The sequence below is a fragment of the Sus scrofa genome, chromosome 10 (assembly GCF_054392235.1).
Source record: "Sus scrofa isolate SSC_HxYL_T2T_F1_AM1 chromosome 10, Sscrofa_HxYL_maternal_Yorkshire_Landrace_v2.0, whole genome shotgun sequence".
Lineage (NCBI taxonomy): Eukaryota > Metazoa > Chordata > Mammalia > Artiodactyla > Suidae > Sus > Sus scrofa.
Window position 1 is genome coordinate 21,902,538 of NC_139392.1, and position 20,743 is coordinate 21,923,280.

The 20,743-nt window shown below is 47.3% G+C and overlaps 2 protein-coding genes and 1 long non-coding RNA gene across 17 annotated transcripts in view; all 3 read left to right on the forward strand.

The window, feature by feature from the left end:
• Nucleotides 1–20,743, forward strand: part of LOC110258817 (uncharacterized) — a 270,157-nt gene that overhangs the window by 91,493 nt on the left and 157,921 nt on the right. For 2 of the 15 annotated variants that reach the window (XM_084979331.1, XM_084979330.1), the window contains one exon: nucleotides 1,100–1,791. The exons of 11 other annotated variants lie outside the window; for them this stretch is intronic. In XM_084979331.1, coding sequence (XP_084835457.1) covers nucleotides 1,100–1,119 — 20 coding nt within the window. In that variant the 3' untranslated portion in view covers nucleotides 1,120–1,791. Of the gene's footprint in view, nucleotides 1–1,099; nucleotides 1,792–20,743 lie in introns of those variants that run through there. 2 more of the 15 variants (XM_084979332.1, XM_084979333.1) reach the window with 1 other exon arrangement.
• LOC102160416 (uncharacterized) overlaps nucleotides 1,388–20,743 on the forward strand; it is a 68,479-nt gene continuing 49,123 nt past the window's right edge. The window contains exons 1-4 of the mRNA XM_084980958.1: nucleotides 1,388–1,462; nucleotides 1,592–1,667; nucleotides 6,189–6,365; nucleotides 6,437–6,988. Of these exons, the coding sequence (XP_084837084.1) occupies nucleotides 1,388–1,462; nucleotides 1,592–1,667; nucleotides 6,189–6,365; nucleotides 6,437–6,988 (880 nt within the window). The remainder of the gene's footprint in view (nucleotides 1,463–1,591; nucleotides 1,668–6,188; nucleotides 6,366–6,436; nucleotides 6,989–20,743) is intronic.
• LOC146398859 (uncharacterized) lies at nucleotides 8,668–16,309 on the forward strand. Its single transcript, XR_014817523.1, has 2 exons — nucleotides 8,668–8,790; nucleotides 16,183–16,309. It is a non-coding gene; the product is annotated as an uncharacterized LOC146398859 (long non-coding RNA).

Below are 20,743 nucleotides of genomic sequence, written 5' to 3' on the forward strand. Positions count from 1 at the left end.
TGGTTGTTGAGTTGTTTGTGTTGTTTCTCTCTTTTGAAGATAAAGCCATTGGTGGGTGCATCATGTACAAATATTTTCTCCCATCCTGTAGGGTTTTTCTTTTTTTTTAAAGGGTCTCCTTTGCTGTGCAAAAGCTTTTGAGTTTAATTAGTTCCTACTGATTTAGTTGTGTTTTTATTGTCATTATTCCAGGAGGCGTATCAAACAAGATCTTGCTGCGATTTATGTCCAAGAGCATTCTGCCTGTTGTGCTCTAAGAGTTTTCTAGTATCTGGCCTTAGGTGTAGGTCGTCCAGCCATTTCGAGTTTATTTCTGTGTATGGTGTCAGTGAATGTTCTCACTGCATTTTTGACAGGTACCTGTCCGGTTTTCCCAGCACCACTGATGGAAGAGCCTGTCTTTCCTCCACTGTGTTTTCTTGCCTCCTTTGTCATAGAGCAGTTGACCCTTGGCGCTTGGGTTTATTTCTGGGCTTTCTGACTGATCAGTATTGCCGCTTTTGTGCCAGGATCATAGAGTTTAATGACTAGCTTTGTAGTATAGTCTAAATACAGGAAGACTGATTTCTCCAGTTCTTCCCCCCGCCCCCATGAAAAGCGCAAGCGAGAATGGCTGGGAGGTAGAAAGGATTCTCAGGGTAAAAGGAGGTCTTCAGACCTCTGTCCGTTTCCGCCACGCAGGGCTCATGGTTAATGGTATAGAGTGTGGGCTGCAGGGGCTGGTTACCCCTTCCCTTGGGTTATCAGATGTCCTGCTCCTCCCAGGGCCCCACTGGGAGGGACTAGGTCCTTGTCTCCTGGAGCCCCAGACCCTCCCCTTTCCACTGCATCCGTTTCACTGTGCAGGGATCAGTCCCTTGAAGGCTGCCCAGCCCAATGCACAGGGAACTCGCTCCTGGAGGACAATGGTATTCCCTCTTTGCTAACAGAAAACCCCCTTGGCTAAGCGCAGCACAGACGGCAGTGCCCCGGGGATCTGAGCTCTGGGGAAGTCCAGGCCCCGCGGAGCCTGATGGACCCACGCATCCAACCGGGGGAGCCCTCCTTCCATCTGTCTCGGCACCTCCTCGGTGATGGCATCCCTGTGTTTGTGTTGCAGACTCCACTGGGACACCTTAAAGCCTCAGCCTGGGACTGGAAGAGTCCAAACGTTTCCATCTTGACCAGGAAACAAGATCGACCTCACTCTTCATCTATTACGAGCCAACTTTAGTATAAGTTTGGTTCTTTATTGTCTAGATTTAGTATTAAATTCTCATACATGTTTACTACTTGGTATGCAAAATTTGTGTATTAAATAATCCTTATCTATCTATTTGCTTTTAAACTAGTTTTCGGTAAAATAAACACATGTATAGGAGAGCCCCTTAAGCAGAGGTAGAACTTAATGCACTGGCGTCAGGCAGTCACCCTGGTGTCCACCATCAGGATCACCCCCTGTCCTGTCACCCGCATCAGTCCTGTCTGAAGAAGGGGACTGTGGATTTAGTCCTGACCATCTGCCCTCAGGCCAGTTACTTTCCAGGGATTCTGTGGCCTCACGTTAGTTTGTACCTTTGACCATGGGACTCTGTCACGCTCCCTCTTTCAGGATGACGTGGATGGCCGGGCCTTGCATGCCCAGACCCTGGCTGCTGGAACATCCCTAACTCACCCTCTCTCCTCGTGTCTCTAACATGTTTCTTTACATCCCGTGCCTGGAGTTGGTATTTTTAAGCCATAGAGTGACACCGAATGGGACACAGATAAAACTGTAAAAGCAATTTTAATAAAGTACACTTTGATTGCAAAGCAAGTGTGTTTTGTGTTAATGGATCCCTTGGGAGGATAAAGAACGGCATACCCAAGTATGGAAGGCAGAGATAGGAAACATGAGAGAAGGCATGAACGTGCAGATTTCTCGGCAAAGGCCAAGAGAAACATTTCTTTGTCCACAGAAGGAAGATGTGGTGCTGCAGAATTGGGTGGCAAGAGTATTTTCTCTATTCCAAAATCTGAGCGTGAATGAATCCCAAGGTTAACACTTTTCCCTTCTCCACAGTGCGTTGTCACACCTTTCTATTGTCCACACATGCTCGTGCTGTGCTCTCCCTGCCTTGTGGGACTCCAGGTTCTGCATGATCAGGGTTGCTCCTGAAACAACAGAGAGAAAGAAAGCCCAGCTGTCTTTGCCTTGGCTTCCCAACCCCCTCGGGCTCTCCTGGACCTCCTGGCATTCCGTGTCTAAAGATTCTCCTTGTGGGAAGCTGAGTCCTGGTCATTCAGATGGGATGTGGGACGGCCGAGCTGGGTTCACCCCTGGGAACAGACTTGCGCACTTCCCCAGGTTGTAACGCACATCCTGGCCCCAACCCCACCTACCCCCATGCTCCAGTGCTTCTACTGGGTGACCACAAAAAGAGGAGGCTTTTCCCTCCAGTCCACCAGCATCAAGAACAGAAGAGACAGAGACCGAAAGGAAGAGAGACAGAGAGAGAGACAGGGCGGAGCATAAAACGGGGAGAAAGGGGAAAGAAAAGAGAAAGACACCAAAAGAATTCAGAGAGAAAGAAGAGAGACAGTTGACGTAGCGGCCTTAACAGCGGGCTCAAGTCACGTCTAGTGACCAAAGCTGTCACAGCTCTGAGCTATTCAAGGTGATTTTCGTCCTGGTGAAGCATCTCCCCTGCAGAAGCCATTCTGAAGTTGGCAGAGGGGTTGAGGGGCCCACAGCTCCTGGGGTCCCTGCCAGGCCAATTAGGTCAGGTTCTCACCCAGATTTCCAGAGATACTCACCCAGCGTCTGATGGGGACACATTCCATCCAAAAAGATGTGCTCCCAAGCCACGCTGCCTGAAGAGCCCCAAGAAGGGAACCAAGACACCTGCCTTTCATGTTCTGAAGGCTGGGAACCAGACAGCTATCAGCAGGATACTCCTAGGGTGGACTGCCCTAATGCAGTCGGGGCAAGGCAGGAAGCATGGCTGAGAGCTAAAAGAAGAGCTGTTGGCTGAAGCAAAAGCAAACTCCAATAAGGTGTGAAGTACAGTGATAGAGCCCCAGGCCCCGAGATCAACAGAGACCGGACGTACGGAGTTCCCTCTGCCTCCCACAGCAGAACCTTGGTCTGCACTGGCCTGGGGCACCTGCCGGTGTGAGGTACCTGCTCCTCTCAGTGCCCTGAAATGAATGCCAGTTGCAAAGTCGGCCGGGGCTCTCACCCCACCTGACACCACCCTACACCCTGAAATCAGCAACCCCGCTTTTTAAGTCAAGTGAGCAGGCTTTGAATCATCAGCACCCTTCAGACCTGGGACCCAGACTGAAATCAAGGACCACCCAGCTTGTATCCACATGACCTGGATTCAGGTAGCTTCCTTCTAACGAGGATGCCACAGAGGAGGAAGAGGCTCAGATGGAGAAGGAAGAAGGAGAGTGTGGAGCTCTCTGGAGAGAAAGGGCACAGGGATGAGCACAGCCTGCCCCAAAGTACTACCACACAGATACACTGCGCTCACGACCAGAAGCCAAACTCCACGCCAGCCTGATTTGAGAAAGCTGCACAGCCAGGATTCAAGCCAGGTACATCTGGACCAAGAATGCTGCCTCCAAACCATCGAAGGGCACTCAGAGCCCCCAGACAGCCTGCCCAACTCTCTAGCCACTGGGCCGCCCAACCAGACAGGAATCGAACCTCAGGTGTGAAAGTGGAACTATGTCCCCTCTCTGAGTTGAGGTAAAGTGAGCCAGAGGTTCAGAGGCTCCATGTACCCAGGTGCAAGGCCCTGGGCACCTCCAAGGGGTTCAACCAACCTGTCTCCAACCCCATCTCTGAGCCTGAAGGCGCAGCCAGCAAGCTGCAGAGGGTCTCTGCTGGTGTTTGGCACTATCTGGTGGCCATGTGCTCTGACACCAACGCTCTGCTTTTCCTACTGTTTCCTAATACGGCCCCCCTGTCCCACTGGCCTGGGGCACTTGCCAGTGTGACTTCCTTCACCCTCTCCCTCTCGGTGCACTGAAAGGCATTGCAGTCGGGGATAAGCCTATGTCAAAGTTTCCCAGGACTCTCTCCCCACTCGACACCACCCCACTCCCTGAAATCAGTGACCCTGCCTTTTTTTTTTTTTTTTAATTTTTTAATGCAGTGCCTGTGGCATATGGAGGTTCCCAGGCCAGGGGTTGAATCAGAGCCATAGCCACTGGCCTATGCCACAGCCACCGAAATGCCAGATCCAAAACACATCTGCGACCAACAGCACAGCTCATGGCAATGCAGGATCTTTAACCCACTGATGGAGGCCAGGGATTGAACCTGCACCCTCATAGATACTAGTCAAATTTGTTTCTGCTGAGCCACAACAGGAACTTCCCAGGAATATGTTTTTAAAAGCAGCGTATGCACTAGAAAAGAGAGATAGCCGTGCAAAAATATCGATACGATCCTCTTTATAGATGGTGTGCTGGCCTCCCATGAGCCTCAGCAGGAATGTCACGTTTGCTGAAGATAAGAGCTCAATGAGGCTTCTGTGCTGGTACCTGATCCTCCTAAGGCTCCATAGTTTTGAAACCAAAACACCTCTAACTCAAACCCAGCCTAACTAAACCCTGATTGGGACTTGGACCCACCGTTTTTCAATCAGAATCACTCACCTGGTGTCTGGACTTACTGAGGCTCAGGTTCTTTGTGATTCAGCACAGAGGGAATTCAGCAAGAGACAAAGGGATAGGCAAGAAGTAGATTTAGTAAGATAGGACACTTGTGAGAGATACAAGCAGGCAGGCAGGCAAGGAGGCTCCGCCCCAAGGATGAGGGGGGCTACAGTTTTATTATCCGCGGGGAGGGAGAAAAGACTGCTGTCTCCTCATTCTTTGAGTAGACCTCAGGCTGACATCACTAGCTCCTCCTTCATATTGGGTAAGAGTGTATTTGAGCCTATGAGGTCAAACTAGGACTGTCACAGCCCTTATTCAAATCAGCAGAAGGGTGGTGACAGATGCTAGAATATGTTGAATCACCTCAGGTGTCCATAAAATAAGGGTCTCTGGCTGTGGGATGTCATCTTTCCCTTACTTCCTGTCCTTGGTCCTGGGGATCATTATTTTGCTGAACTTGGACACAGGCCTCATTTTTTTTTTTTTTTTGTCTTTTTGCCTTTTCCAGGGCTGCTCCTACGGTGTATGGAAGTTCCCAGGCTAGGGGTCCAATCAGAGCGGTAGCCACTGGCCTACGCCAGAGCCACAGCAACACAGGATTCGAGCCTCATCTGTAGCCTACACCACAGCTCACAGCAACGCTGGATCCTTAACCCACTGAGCAAGGCCAGGGATCGAACCTACAACCTCATGGTTCCTAGTCAGTTCATTAACCACTGTGCCACGGTGGGAACTCCAGAACGCAGGCTTCATTTTATCGTTCCCTTAATGACCTGAGGCACATCTCATGCTGTTATTTATGGTTTTAGACTTAAGCAAGGCTGCTTTGTTCCATGACCTTCTGATGGCTTTGTCAAGTGGTTATTAACTACCCAAGGTCTCCCAAAGTGCTCTAGGTTTCCCTCTCTATTTATGGTCCACTTCTGGGATTTCTACAGCTGCCTGTGTAATTCTCCAACTCTATCCCTATCTTTTTCAGTGTTGAAGGGTGAAGAGCTGTTTGGCTTTTGCCAGTTGGCAGTGAGCTGTGGTGTAGGTCGCAGAAGTGGCTCAGATCCTGTGTTGCTGTGGCTGTGGTGTAGGCCGACAGCTCCAGCTCCAATTCGACTCCTAGCCTGGGAAACTCCACGTGCCACGGGTGCGGCTCTAAAAAGACAAAAACATTTTTTTGCAAAAGATATTTTGAGGAGAAGATTTTATGAGCCCAGTTTCTTACATCCTCTCGTATGTGGAGAAGAGATGAAGCGAGACATCAGCTCCTTGTCGCTAAAGCAGCAACCTTCTGCCAAAATGCGTGCCTGGTTGTGTGTCTCCCCCTTGGCTAAAATCACATCTGTCCGGACCTCCCTCCTCCCTCTTTAGAACATTAACCTTGATCACTAGGCCAAGTGGTAGAGGAGGCACCTGAGGCAGAGGGGGAGGCAGAGTGGGGTCAGGGAGGACGAAGTGATCAATGGAGACCACGCCCCCCCCACCGTCCACCTCTCCAGGGGTCCCAAGGCACCCCTTAAACAACCTGTTCCGAAAATTTTAAAAAGGGTTCTCCGTGAGGGCAGCGCTCTCAGTAATCAGAATTGATGTCCCAACTCTGCGCAGCGCCCCCCTCTTGCACCAGCCTTGGGAAGAGCGAGAGGATGTGATGCCTGGAGCCGTCAGAGCTGTGCCTGACCAGCGACGGCCCGGCAGACCGCCCTCAGCTCCCGCTAGCCCCGGAGGCAGGGCGGCCCACGGGAGTCAGGACAGGGGAGGCAGCAACTCGGGGAAGAGCCCCTAGGCGGCGGCTCAGCAGCCTCGCGGGCGTGAGGGGCGTGGCCAGTGCGGCTGCGCGAGCTCCAGGGGCGGCGGGGCGTGGGCGGGGCTTTGGGAGCGCAGCGCTCAGCTGTGCGGGCAGCAGCGCGCGCTGCGGGAGGTCGCGGCGTCGAAGTTGGCGTCGGCGGCCCTTGCTTGGACCACCGTGGAGGCGGCGGCGGCGGCGGCCCTTGCTTGGACCACCGTGGAGGCGGCGGTGGCGGCCCTTGCTTGGGCCACAGCGGAGGCGGCGGCCCCCCCTTGCGTGGGCCACAACGGAGGCGGTTAGTTCCTCCGGTTCTGAGGCAGCCGCCTGAGGCGCAGGAACCCAGGACGCAGTCGGTTCCAGGCGTAGCGTATGTGCTGTGGTGGGTCATGGCTGCGACTCAGCAGAGGCCTTTCCACTCGGTGGTGTTCAGCGTGTCTGGCTTCCCCGGCGAGTTCGTGACGGAGGAGGTGGCTCGGGAGCAGGTGTCCCCCAAGCGGAGCACCCTCCTGCCCTGGGCTGTGGCGGGCAGTTGCAGGGAGAAGCTGCAGCGAGTGCTGGAGCGGTCGGCCCTGAAGCTGGGTAAAGGGGGCGCGCGCGTGGGGGGGGGGAGCTCAGCCAACTGGGGTTCCCCTGCTGCCAGCGCCACTCTCTCCCCCGAGCCCCCTTCTCAGGGCGAGGGTTCTAGTCCCGTGAAATGAGCATTTCGCTCGCCCTCGTGCTCCCCAAGCCCTGCGGGAGGCCAGGAGGAGGAGAGCAGAAGCTTCAGATCTTGCCAGACCTTTGTTTCATTCCTTAAACTAAAAAAAAAAGAAAAAAGAAAAGAAAGAATCAGCTCCTTGGATTTCTCCTTTGGCAGGAGGATCCTCGCAGGGGAAATAATCAGGAACTTGAATGTCTCCCTTCTCTGCCCTGTCCCCTTCTAGAGCCCCGGGGGCTCCTGGTGGTCTTTTGGTATTTCTGTGGATACACAAGCAGAGAGAGCACTGGTGTCCCGGGATGGTTTGTGCTCTTCCTGTGCCTTGTGTTTTGGAGATGGAAGAGAAAGCTTAAGAGTTTCACTGGTAACATTGCTGTGGCATTGATTTTTTGCTGGTGAGAATTCTTCAGCAGTCCCAGTCTTCACCCAGAGCCATTTTTAGGTGTTTCTGGCTTGGCAGTTTACTTATTCTTGTTTCATTCATATGTTTTTAACTGAGTGGTCTTTGTTTATGGCAGATCCCAGTCTAAGTGCTGGGGAGAGAGGTGTGGGGAAGAGAGAGACACAGAGACCCCACCCTTGTGATCAGTGCGGGGGTGGGGGGAGGGGGGAAGGAGGAGACCTCTGATTTAGGAGTCAGTGGTCTTGAAACTTGGCTGTTAAATTTCCACCCATTGTCCCCTGGTACAGACAGATAGCCCCTGGTGGAGTGCTGGTCATCCTTTGTGTTTCTCTTTAACCTGCATCTCACTTCCTTGGAATTGCATCCAGGGTCCTGTTTATGGTGGGAATTGTCCCCTGTTTGGTTGTACAGAAGCTACCGTGTAGCCTAGACTCTCCGACAACTCTTCCTGCTGCCCCTAGGAAATACAGAATCTTGACCAAAGAGCTTTTCGGTCTGTCTTTATTTTTCCAAGAGAAGGACTTTCACTCTTAAAATAGGCTCTTGCATTTCTTTTTCCTGTTGAACACGTGTGTTGTCTAGTTATCTGTTTGTGGTGCTCAGGTCAAGTTTTGGCCGGGAGTGCACCTTGAGCCCTGAAGCCTGCCTTCCTTAGGGTATGGATTCAGTGTATTCCCATTATCTGCTTAATCGGGAACCTGCGTGTTCGTGCCTAGACGGCTTTTCACCTGAGTCCCTGTTTGCCGTGTGGAGGTTGTTCACGACCATCCTCTCTCTCACACTCTTCTTGTCAGACGTAACTGTTGAATAGTTGATGAGAATCTACTTTTCTAATATAATTCTTTGTGGAGTGGAAGTCCGCGCAGTCATCGACAAAGTATCTGAACAGTTGTAAAATCTTCTCTTTGCGGCGTTTTCGCATTCCTGATGTTAGACGTCCTTTGAAAGGTTAGTGGTGGTTTTTGTAGTCACTCTTAGCATCACCTCTGTTTCCCTCCTGGTAGTTTCCTTTTTTCTGCTAGGAACAGTTTTATCTTTCGTTTTAGAGGGAGAGTCTGCTTTCAGTATGTGCAGTAAGTTTGCCGTCACTGGTTACTAGGAAGAGAAGATTTGGGAGATTTCACTGCTATATCCGGATTTGCTTAACACAGTTTATTTCTGATTTTAGGAAGACCGACACTGCCGTCTGAAGTTGGAATGATAGTTTGTGCTGTCACTAATCCAGCCTCCCTTGATGAAATGGCTGCACAGGCAGCGGTGATCCTCAATTGTGTCAGACCAGTAAGTAATCAGCACTTCTTTGTATTGGAACAAGGAATCTGTTCATGTCTAGCAGAATGTGGTAGTTCCTGTTCCAGAGAAGCACAAGGGCAGGGGGCAGAAGACCTGATTCAGGGCCTTAACTCCACTTGGGACGTGTTTCCCTCTCATAAGGAGCACATGGATATAAGCAAAGTCTCCTGAGAGCGAGAGAGACTCCAGGGGTGTGCTGGTTGAATTTAATGGTGACAGCTGTAACGGCCAAACTTTGTTTTTTTGTACTGCATGCCCCTTAAGTAAAACAATTTGACTCTGTGCCCCGAATATACTTTTTATTTGTCTTTACATTACATTTGGGATTACTGTACCAGGACAGATGTTAAGTACATGTACAAAGAAAGAGATTCAAAAAGGAGTCATTCCTTGATTCAGTGTTTATTGGTTGTTACCCGTATACGGCCGTAGTCTGGAGGCGTCATGGGAATAAAACAAAATCGCTCGTGGAGCTTGCTATCTGTTGAGGGAGACCAGTAAGGTTATGACAGTTGGTAAATGACCAGTGCTCTGAACTCTAGAACAGGGAGAGCAGATAAGGAGATGGGCACATCAGTCTCTTGTTAGACGGGTGGCCCGGGAAGGTCTGTGTGAAGTCCTGAGTTTATACCGGGAGCCACAGGTAAGGCAGCCTCACCGGTCAGCAGATCTGGAGATAGAGGTTGAAAGTCCTCGGGAGACCTGTTGGAGTTGAAATGGAGGGAGCAGGTAAGAATTTCCAGGGAGAAGGGTGGGCGGCGGCTGTGGGGGCAGTTGTCCACGTCAGAATCCCCCGTGAGGCTCCTGGAACACGCAGGTGTCTGGAGTCTCCCCCAGCCAAGGTTTGACTGGAGGGGGTTGGGGTGGGACTGAGTAACCGGCATGTTGAACGAGCGGCCCAGGTGATTCGAACCCAGTGGACTCCTGACCAGCCTGAGATATTTGGAGGTAGAATAACCAAGAGAAAGGCCAAAATCTCTCAATGCGTTTCAGACGGTGATGTGTCAAAATCACCGGATCTGATCCATTGAGTACACAAAGAAAATAGAGCTTTGACTTGTATTCATTTTAATCGCAACTGTATTTCCATTTTATGTGTTTAACCTGTGTGTCGTATCAGTAGAGTCGTTCATGTAAGTGGTTTGTAAACCAATTCACATAGCTGGTAGATGAGGGAGTTAGGATGTGGACTTGGGTCTTACTGCCTTGAAAGCCCTTGTTTGTTCCTTGGCACTGCATTGCTTCAGCAGTTTGACGTGGTTGGTCGAGGAGGGCCCAGAACTGAAACACATCTGCTCTTCTTGAGGAGGAGGAGGAGGCTATGGAGTCAGGTGGAGAGGAGGCTGTTTGGCCTCCTGGAAAGGGTCCTTGCAGTGCCCTTTCTTTTCTTTGCAGTGTCCCTGTACTTGTTGGTTTCTTTTTTTTTTGCTTTTTTGTTTCGGGTTGCCCCTGCATGTGGAAGTTCCCAGACCAGGGGTCGAATTGGAGTTGCAACTGCCGGCACAGCAATGCCGGCTCCTTAACCCGCAGCCTCTTGGCTCCCAGTCGGATTTGTTAACCACTGAGCTAGGACAGGAACTCCCCTTTTAGCTGTTTCTTTTGAAGGCTAGAGGAAACGGATGATCTTCTTTCTCCATCTTATGCTTTGAGGAGTGAGAGAAGCAGAGGAGTTTGTGCTACTCCTTACCCTGCCTTCACAAAGGGAAAAAATGTCTCCTGTTTCCTTTGAAATGGGACCAACTCTCATATGTTAACTATTATATAGTAACTTTTTATTTCTTTTTTTTTTTGGAGATTATAGCCTATCTTTTTATATATATATATATTGTTTTTTAAGTTTATTTATTTATTTTATTTTACTTTTTTTTTTGGTCTTTTTTTTTTTTTTTTTTTTTTGCTATTTCTTGGGCTACTCCTGTGGCATATGGAGGTTCCCAGGCTAGGGGTCTAATTGGAGCTGTAGCCACCGGCCTGCGCCAGAGCCACAGCAACTCGGGATCCGAGCCGCGTCTGCAACCTACACCACAGCTCATGGCAACGCCGGATCGTTAACCCACTGAGCGAGGCCAGAGATCGAACCTGCAACCTCATGGTTCCTAGTCAGATTCGTTAACCACTGCGCCACGACGGGAACTCCCCTTTCTTTCTTTCTTTTTTTTTTTTTTTATTTTCCCACTGTACAGCAAGGGGGTCAGGTTATCCTTACATGTATACATTACAATTACATTCTTCCCCCAGCCTTTCTTCTGTTCCAACATGAGTATCTAGACAAAGTTCTCAATGCTATTCAGCAGGATCTCCACAAGACAAGAAACAGTACCAGCTTAAAGAAGTGAACATCTCCTAAGGTAAACATATTTGTGAAAGGGGAAAAAAGGAAGAAATCGAGGATAATACTACTCCTGAGGGTGGAAACTTGAGCTCATTCCTTCCTACCTGTGTCATGCATTATTAGGAGTCACATTCTGTCTAGGCCACCTGCATAGCATCTTGATAGATAGGAATCCTTTCTTCCAGCCACAATTGTAGTAACTACTACTTTTTGCTTCTAGTTAGTGTTTGTGGCATTAATAGCTAGGGAGCTTCCCAGGAGTAGAAAGCTCCTTAGCAAGAGTCTTCTTCAAAATTGAAGGTCTGAATAGCACCATTGACAACCTCACAAAACTCCAGAGGCTTCTCCAGTAAATTCTAGCAATCATGTAAGAAATAATACCCACCCAACAAAACACTCTTTCAAAAGGAGAAAATACTTGCTAATTCATTTTATGAAAACAATACTGATCTGCAGACCTGACACATCCTAATCAGAATTCCAGCAACTTTAGAAATTGACAGGCTGATTTTATTTTTAAAATTTTATTTATTTTTGCTTTTTAGGGCCACACCCACAGCAGATTGGAAGTTCCCAGGCTAGGGATCCAGTTGGAGCCGCAGCTACTGGCCTACACACAGCTCACAGCAACACAGGCTCCTTAACCTACTGAGTGAGGCCAGGGATCGTACCCAAGTCTCATGGATCCTAGTCAGGTTCATTACCACTGAGCCACAATGGGAACTCCGACAAGCTGATTTAAAAATGTTTGGAGGGAGTTCCCGTCGTGGTGCAGTGGTTAACGAATCCGACTAGGAAGCATGAGGTTGGAGGTTCGGCCCCTGCCCTTGCTCAGTGGGTTAACGATCCGGCGTTGCCGTGAGCTGTGGGGTAGGTTGCAGACGCGGCTCGGATCCCGCGTTGCTGTGGCTCTGGTGTAGGCCGGTGGCTACAGCTCCGATTCAACCCCTAGCCTGGGACCCTCCATATGCCGCGGGAGCGGCCCAAGAAATAGCAACAACAACAACAACAACAACAATGTTTGGAGATGCATGTGACCTAGAAGATAGCTATTGAACTTATCAGAACAAAACTGGAGGACTTGTACTTCTTGATTTCAAGACTGAAGGCTGCCATAGTCAAACTGTGGTGTGGCAAAAGGAAATCCATGTGCATGTGTTCACGTGATCTACAAAGGTGCCAGGGCAGTTCAAAGGGGAAAAAGAAGTCTTCAGCAAATAATGCTGGGACAACTCTGTATCCCACTGGGAAATAAAATTAACTTAGACCTTTGCCTCACACAACACAAAAAATTAACTTGAAATTAATGGATCTAAACATAAAAGCCAAAACTGTAAAACTTGAGAAACAAGATAGGAGAAAATTTTTGCAGTTTGAATAAGCAAAGGTTTCTTAGAACACAAAATACTCAAACCATAAAAGAAAAGGCTGATGAGCTGGACTTAAAAAACCCATGGTTGGAGGTTGCTGTGCTGTGCAGTGGATTAAGGATCCTGCATTGCCACAGCTGTGGAGTAAGTTGCAACTGTGTTTCAGGTTTGATCCCTGGCGGGGAACTTCCACATGCCACAGGAATGGCCAGAAAAACAATGATAAAAACATGTGCTCTTTGAACATTGTTAGGAAAATGAAAAAGCAATCTGAAGATTCCAGTGGGAGATTCACAATACTTTTATCTAGTAAAAGCCTTGTATTCAGAATATGTAAGGATATCATGCAACTTAATATTATGACAACCCATTTAAAAACTTTGAACACCCCTTTCAAAAATATGCATACAGATGGCTAATGGGCACATGAAAAAATGCTGAATATCATTAGTCATTGAGAAGCAGACAGAACTATGAGGTACCATCACAAACCTGCTAGAATGATTAAAGTCTAAAAGACTGACACCACCCCAAGAATGCAGAGGTGGTTCAGCCTAAGAAAATCAATGTGGAGCTTCCATCGTGGCTCAGCAGAAGCGAATCTGACTGGTATCCATGAGGACAATGTAAAATCAATGTAATACATCACAGTAATAGAATAAAGGGGGGGGGGAACTACATGATTATCCCAACTGATGCAGAAAAAAAATTGGCAAAATCCAACATTCTTTAATGATAAAAACTCAATAAACTAGGAACAGAGGGGAACTTCCTCAGCATGTTAAAGGGCATCGGTGAAAAATCCACAGCTAATATGGTGAAAGACTAACCTTTCCCACCAAGATCAGGGACAAGACTATGCTCACACCACTTACTCAACGTAGTACTGGGAGTTCTAGCCAGAACAATTAGACCAAAAAAAGGTTACACCAGCAAAGTAGCAGCATGTAAGAGCAACCCATAAAAATCCGTTGTGTTTCTGTGTACCAGCAATTAACATTATAGAAAGAAAATTAAGATAGCAATTTCATTTGCAGTAGATTCTGAAAGAATAAAATACCTAGGAATAAGTTTAACCAAGGAGAAGCCTTGTATACGGAAAACTACAAACACTGATAAAAGAAATTAAAGAATGTCTAAACAAATGGAAAGGAACCTTGCATTTATAGATAGAAAGACAACGTTGTTGTCAATAATACCTGAAAGATCTACAGATTTAATGCAATCCTTATTGAAATTTCAAGACGCTTTTTTTTTTTTTTTACACAAATGAAAAAGCCAATTAACAAATTTATATGGTATTGCAAGGGGACACAAATAGCCAAAATCTTGAATAAAGACAGACAAAATTGGAGTACTCACATTTCCCAATTTCAAAACATACTGCAAAGCTTCAGTAATCAAAACAGTGTGATGCTTTGCAGTATTGTCTAAAGTCTGGGATAATTATGCTTCCTGCTTTGTCCTTTTTCCTCAGGATGGCTTTGGCAATTCTGGATCTTCGATGGTTCCATATGCATTTTAGGATTTTAGGATTATTTGTTCCAGTTCTGTGAAAAATGTCATGGGAAATTTGATAGGGATTGTATTAAATCTGTATAAGAAACAGCTTGGCAGTGTCTTACAAAGTTCCGTAGACATCTCTACATGACCCAACAATTCACACCTAGTTCTTACCTAAGAAAGAGAGAGATATGTCCACACAAAAACTTTACACAAATGTTCATAGTAGCTCTGTATATAACAGCCACAAGATGGAAACACTACAGAGTTCATCACTGATTAACAATAGAGTATTATTCATCATTAAAAAAGAACAAACTATGCATGCACAAACTAACATGAATGAATCTCAAAACAACTATTCTGAGTGAAAGAACCCAGGAATGAAAGAATATATATTGTGTTTCCATTTATATTACATATATATTTTTTTGGGGGGAGGGGAGGGCCATGCCTGTGGCATGCAGAAGTTCTGGGGCCAGGGATTGAACCTGCACCATAGCAGCAGCCCGAGCCACTGACAACAGGATCCTTAACCCACTGAGCCACCAGGGAACTCTATTTATATACAATTTTAGACAATGCAGACTAATCCATAGTGACAGAAACAGACCAGTGGTTCCTTGGGGAACAAAGGATGGTGGGAGGGTGGACGGCAAAGGTCACAGGGCAACTTCTGAAATTGATAGAAAAGCTACGTAACTTGACTATGGTCATAATTTCATGGGTAAGTATATCTTTCAAAATGCATTGTACACTTCACAGTGATGCAGTTATGTATATAAATTACACCTTAATAAAATTGTTATTAAAAATAAGTTCAGTTTGTAGCTTTATGACAGTATAGGGTATTTGGAGGGGCAAGGGAATCTTTGCTATGAGAATACTTTATTCCAGTACTTCCCATCATGGCTCAGTGGAAACAACTCTGACTAGTAACCAAGAGGACGCAGGTTCAATCCCTGGCCTGCTCAGTGGGTTAAGGATCCCGCATTGCCATGAGCTGTAGTGTAGGTCACAGATGTGGCTCAGATCTGGCATAGCTGTGGCTGTGGTGTAGGCCAGCAGCTGCAGCTCTGATTTGACCCCTAGCCTGGGAACCTGTATATGCCATGGGTGCGGCCCTAAAAATATATAAATAAAAAACAAAAACAACTTTATTCACACCCAAAGCATAAGTTCCCAGGCTAGTGGTCGAGTTGGAGCTACAGCTGCTGACTTACACCACAGCAACACCAGATCTGAGCTTCATCTCCTACCTACACCACAGCTCATGGCAACACCATATCCTTAACTCACTGAGGGAGGCTAGGGATTGAACCCACATTCTCATGGATACTAGTTGGGCTCATAACCCACTGAGCCACAACAGGAACTCCCTTGCTGTTGTTTCTTAATTGGACAAAATAGGCAAGAATGTTTGATGACCCCTCATTTGTTTAAGACCTAACTACACAACTAGCTACTTATAAAGTCACTAGTTCAAAATGCGTTGATTTCAGCCCTAATTTAGTTCACAGATTCTGGACATCCTGGCTCCTTCAGAAATGTTGCAGTGTTGATTGAAACACTGTGCTTTTTTTCCTACTTGATGCAGCAGTCCAGATTTCAAACCCAATCTATTTAGATATTCTGTAAGGACAACCTGATCTCCCTCTGGCCAGAAGGCATTGATCAAAAGGGAGGTTTTGTGATTGTATTGCTTTTCTTAATTGCCTTAGATCAAAGGTCAGGAAGGAGATATGCACTTAGGGAGCAGATGAGAATGACGACAGCCTACAGTGGCTTTTTTTTTTTCTTTTCTTCCTGTCTTTTTATAGGGCTGCACCCCCAGCATATGGAATTTTCCAGGCTAGAGGTCAAATTGGAGCTACATGCAGCTGCCAGCCTACACCACAACTCACAGCAATGCCAGATCCTTAGCCTACTGAGTGGAGACAGGGATCGAATCCAAATCCTCATGGATACTACTTGCATTCGTGCCCCACTGAGCCATAACGGGAACTCCAGGCATCCTTTATTTTTGTTTGCTCAATCTGCCAATCCTGACAGTGCCACAGCATAGTGCAGATACTGAGGACAAGAGGGAGAGGCTCATCAGGGTGAGAAGAGCAGAGGATGAGACGCAAGGAGCTCTGGGGTACAGCCTTCAGCACCCCTTTCTGGTTTTCCTAGGTATCTCCAATACATTGGGTGTGTAAACAGAAGATAGAGCATCAGCACAGCTATGAGATCAAGTGCCTGCAGAGGGGCAGAAGGTGGCCAGAAGTTGTTGGCATGTATGGTACTCAAAACACAAAAATGAAAATTTAAGGGAGTTCCCTGGTGGCCTAGCAGGTAAGAACTCAGCATTGTCACTGCTGTGGCTCAGGTTTACTCCTGTGATTTGGAAATTTGCACAGGTGCAGCCAAAAGAAAGAGAAGGAGAGAGAGAATTCAATCAGAGCTTAGCATGTAACGCCAAAAACACAACTATAAATGTAATAAATTCATTGAGTAATAAAAAAAAAGAATGTAATGCCAAAAATTAATTCAGTACTTTACCTGAAGTGAAAAACCTTGCAAATGTGGTGATGTTTGTCCTAAAGTGACCATGACATTTGATGATCCAAATTCACAGAATTGTGTCTTAGCCTGGTATCCAGATGTCACCAGCTAATAACAGCAATATAAGAGACAGCCTCTAGTACCCGCTTTGTTTTAGCTCTTAGGTCATCCTGTTTTTATTCAGCCTTTGTTCCAGATACGTAATTGCTGGCTATACCTAGCCAAAACTCAATTATTCATTTCTTCCTCTCATGAAAAAAGATGGCATTTCCGTTCGGTGTATTCATAGGCTTAGCTTTCGAAGACTGCTTTTCACCAGCAACTGTGAGCCCCTCTGCCTTTTTGTTTTCATTCAGTGAAACCAGTTTCTCCTGATTGTCTGACCTTCTCTTCAGGACAGCAATCCCCATTTTCTGTTTAAAATGATTACTCATAAATAGAAGTACATTAGTATTAGCGGTAGCCCCAATCCATCTGGTCCCTTCCCTTCTGCGCAGATTGATAAATTGGCAAAAGGACAGGAAGGGGAGGGTGGGGGAGCGGGCGAGGCGGGTCCCTGCAGAGCCACAGGCTGTGTGCTCCTTGTGCGGAGTGAGCATCTGTGTGTCCTGGGAGGCACCCTCCCCAGAGCTCCCCTGGCCACTGCAGATTCTAATATTGGATGCAGTACAGGCTGTGCTTGCAAAGCAGCCTGGATTTAGCAAATAAGGATACAGAGAAACAAAAGCACTAAAAAGCAAAAAACAAACAAACAAACAAACTCCATTTGTGCAAGAGTATATGACTTGGGGTTTCTTTAATAAGATACTTGTATTTCAAAGGGCAATAAATGGATTGGGAAAACTTTTATTTACCTGCATGTCAAGAGTCCTGGGAACATTTGAGTTAAAGAGCTATGTTTTTGCAAAGCAGCCTGGATTTAGCAAATAAGGATACAGAGAAACAAAAGATAACAAAATTTTAGAAATCATACATTTGGAGTGTGTATGTATAAGTACCCCCTACCCCCCGCATCACAGCCCCACACCACTTAGCTAGCTACTACTCAGTCTTGCTAGGCATTAAACATTAAGGAATTAATCATTTAAATAATAATAAAGAGGAGCTCCAGCTGTGGCAGCATCTAGGGAGCACTGGGACACAGGTTCCTTCCCACCCCACACAGTGGGTTAAGGATCAGGCATTGCCACAGCTGTGGGTTAGATCCTACCTGTGGACTGGATCTGATCCCTGGCTTGGGAGCTCCATATGCTGTGGGGCAGCCAAAAATAAAACTAAAATTTAATAATGAAGGCATATGGAAAACATTGAAATGATAAGAGAACAAACACCCCCAAATGCAGGCCTGAAAGTGGCCAGGGTTGGGAAGTGATGGGAGGTAACTGTCTGAAAAGCTTTTGTATAGAAGGCGTTCATGCAGCCAACAGACCTTTGCCCAGTGCAGGTGGTTCCCCTCTGCAGAGTGCCCCAGGCCCAGAGGCAATGCTCCTGGGGAAGCTTCCCCAGCAACCTTTCTGTGACCTCGCATGCTGAGTGTTGCCTTAGCTACAAGGTGGAAAATGCAGTCAGCCACCCCATTATTTCTGGGGTTGCTTAGGGGTTAGGACCCTCCCTTGCCCTTCCCACCTTAAATATTCTAGCTCCCATTTCTAATGGTGTTTTTTCCCCTACATTATTTTCAATAGGACTTGTTAGTGCTTCTGTAGAATACTAGGGTAAAAATGAAAAGGAAAACACTTCTTATTCCCATAAGGATAAATTGGGACAAGGGAGAAGCCTGAGAAGACCTCAGTGGGAGGAGTTCCCATCATGGCTCAGTGGTTAACGAATCCAACTAGGAACCATGAGGTTTTGGGTTTGATCCCTGGCTTCGCTCAGTGGGTTAAGATCCAGCATTGCCATGAGCTGTGGTGTAGGTTGCAGATGTGGTTCGGATCCTGCGTTGCTGGCTGTGGTGTAGGCCATGGGCTACAGCTCCAATGAGACCCCTAGCCTGGGAACCTCCATATGCTGCGGGTGTGGCCATAGGGAGAAAAAAAAGAAAAAAGAAAAAAGAAAGAAAAACCACAATGGGAGAGAAAACCCAGTCCTCAATTCCTGGATGCTTTTCTGGGACTTCAGCTCTTGCCTCACTCATGTAATTACAAGGAGGAATATTCCGTGGGTACACCAATCCGAGCCTGAAGTCCCCTTGAAAACACATGGCCTTCTGGAAAAGAGGCTGGGAACTGGGGCAGGAAAGGGCACAGATCCTGTCTTCAATAATAATTAGTGCATGTCCCAAAAGTTAGTCAAACCAGTGGGAAGTCAGGCATTGATGAGAAAGTCTTTTGTCTTCTTCAGTAATGTTTCTACATCTACGAATGGTGACGAGGAAATGATGTGCATAATTTTTCATGTTTTCTAGTAAGTTGCAAGATTTTCTTTCTTTCTTCCTCTCTTTCGCCACCCCTGTGGATATGGATGTTCCCCTGCCAGTGATCAAATCTGAGCCGGAGCTGCGACCTACACCCAGCTGCAGCACTGGATTCTTAACCCATTGTGCCTGGTAAGGGCACCTCCAGAAAGACAAGCTGGATCATTAACCCACTGCAGCACAGGGGGACTTCTCAAGCAGAATTATTGACATGCAAATTTTAATGCACGTCATCTTTCTTGCATCACTGAGTTGCCTCTGGTGGCTATAGCTGATCAATGAGGGCTCTCACCCTTCCTTGATAAAAGTGCTGGTGGCCTGGAGCCAGCCTTCCTTACATTAACCTACCCGGGAGAGGCTGACACAATGGCAAGCAAAGGTTTGGCAGTGCCCCTCTTGGGTAAGGAGGGACTGGCACCCATACAGTTTCCTAGGTGGATCCCATGCTGGAGGAATGGGGAACTGTGGAACAGAGGTGTGGAAAAGGCAATGAGAGTTCTCACTCAGAGGCTCAGAGGTGAACCTGGCGTGCACCCTGAGAACTCCCAGCCAGTCAGAGCCTGACTCACCTCTCCTCTCCACAACTCAAGGCCTTAAAAGGGGCATGTGCCTCTACCAATCAGAGCCAGGATCTCCTCTCCTGTCCTCCAATCAGGGCTTGTACCTTCCCCCCACCCCACCAATTCTCCTTCCAATCAGAGCCAAGCTTCCTACTCCTATCTATCAATCAAGGCTGTGGAGAAAGAAAGAAAGGTCTTTTCATCGAAGCCGGCAGGAATTATTTGCTTCATTCTCCAGATGTGCAGACTGCATCCTCCAATCTGTGCAAAAGGCTGGGCCTCCAGGTCTTTGTTACTGTAGAGGAAAGAAGAGGGGAAGAGCAAACAGAGGGAGGGCAGGGCAAGGTAGGGCAATTTTGGGGATTTAAATTTAATAGGATTTTTTCCTTTTTTAAAAATATCCCTATTTGTGGTGTGAAAACAAAGTGCAGAGTGGAAGAGAGAGTCAGGGTGGGAACCGCCCCTCCTGGCCTGCAGATGTGGCTTCAAGCTCACTGTATCAGAAGGCACCCCATTCTCTGGGCTTTGCCTCCTCAGCGTGGTCCCACTCTGGATATGCTCAGCTCTCGAATTCCCCTCATTTTCTCCTTGTGGCTCTTTGGATTGATTCTGTTTGGGAGTGTTTGCTTTGGCTCCAATCCTATTTCTGCAGGAACACTGTCTTTCACGTTCCCTTTTGCTCCCATAAAACTAGATTAAAGGAAGGCCCCCCCCCCGCCACGTCACTGGTTGATAAGATTCTGACACATCGCAGGAATAGATCAAAAACATAGCTCTTTAACTCAAATGTTCCCAGGACTCTTGACATGCAGGTAAATAAAAGTTTTCCCAATCCATTCCGTAGGTGGAATTTATTGCCCTTTGAAATACAAGTATCTTATTAAAGAAACCCCAAGTCATTTACTCTTGCACAAATGGAGTTTTTTTGTTTGTTTGTTTCTTGCTTTTTAGTGCTGCATCGGCTGTAGCCGCCGGCCTGCACCACAGCCACAGCACCTCAGGTTCTAAGCCATGCCTTCCACCCACACTGAAGCTCATGGCAACACTGGATCCTTAACCCACTGAGCAAGGCCAGGTCTCAAACCCGTGTCCTCATGGATACTAGTCAGCTTCATTACTGCTGAGCCATGACAGGAACTCCTAAAAAGTTTATTCTAAGAAAATAAGTCTTACAGGTGCTTTGGCTTCTAGGACCCTGTCCAGGCAGAGATCT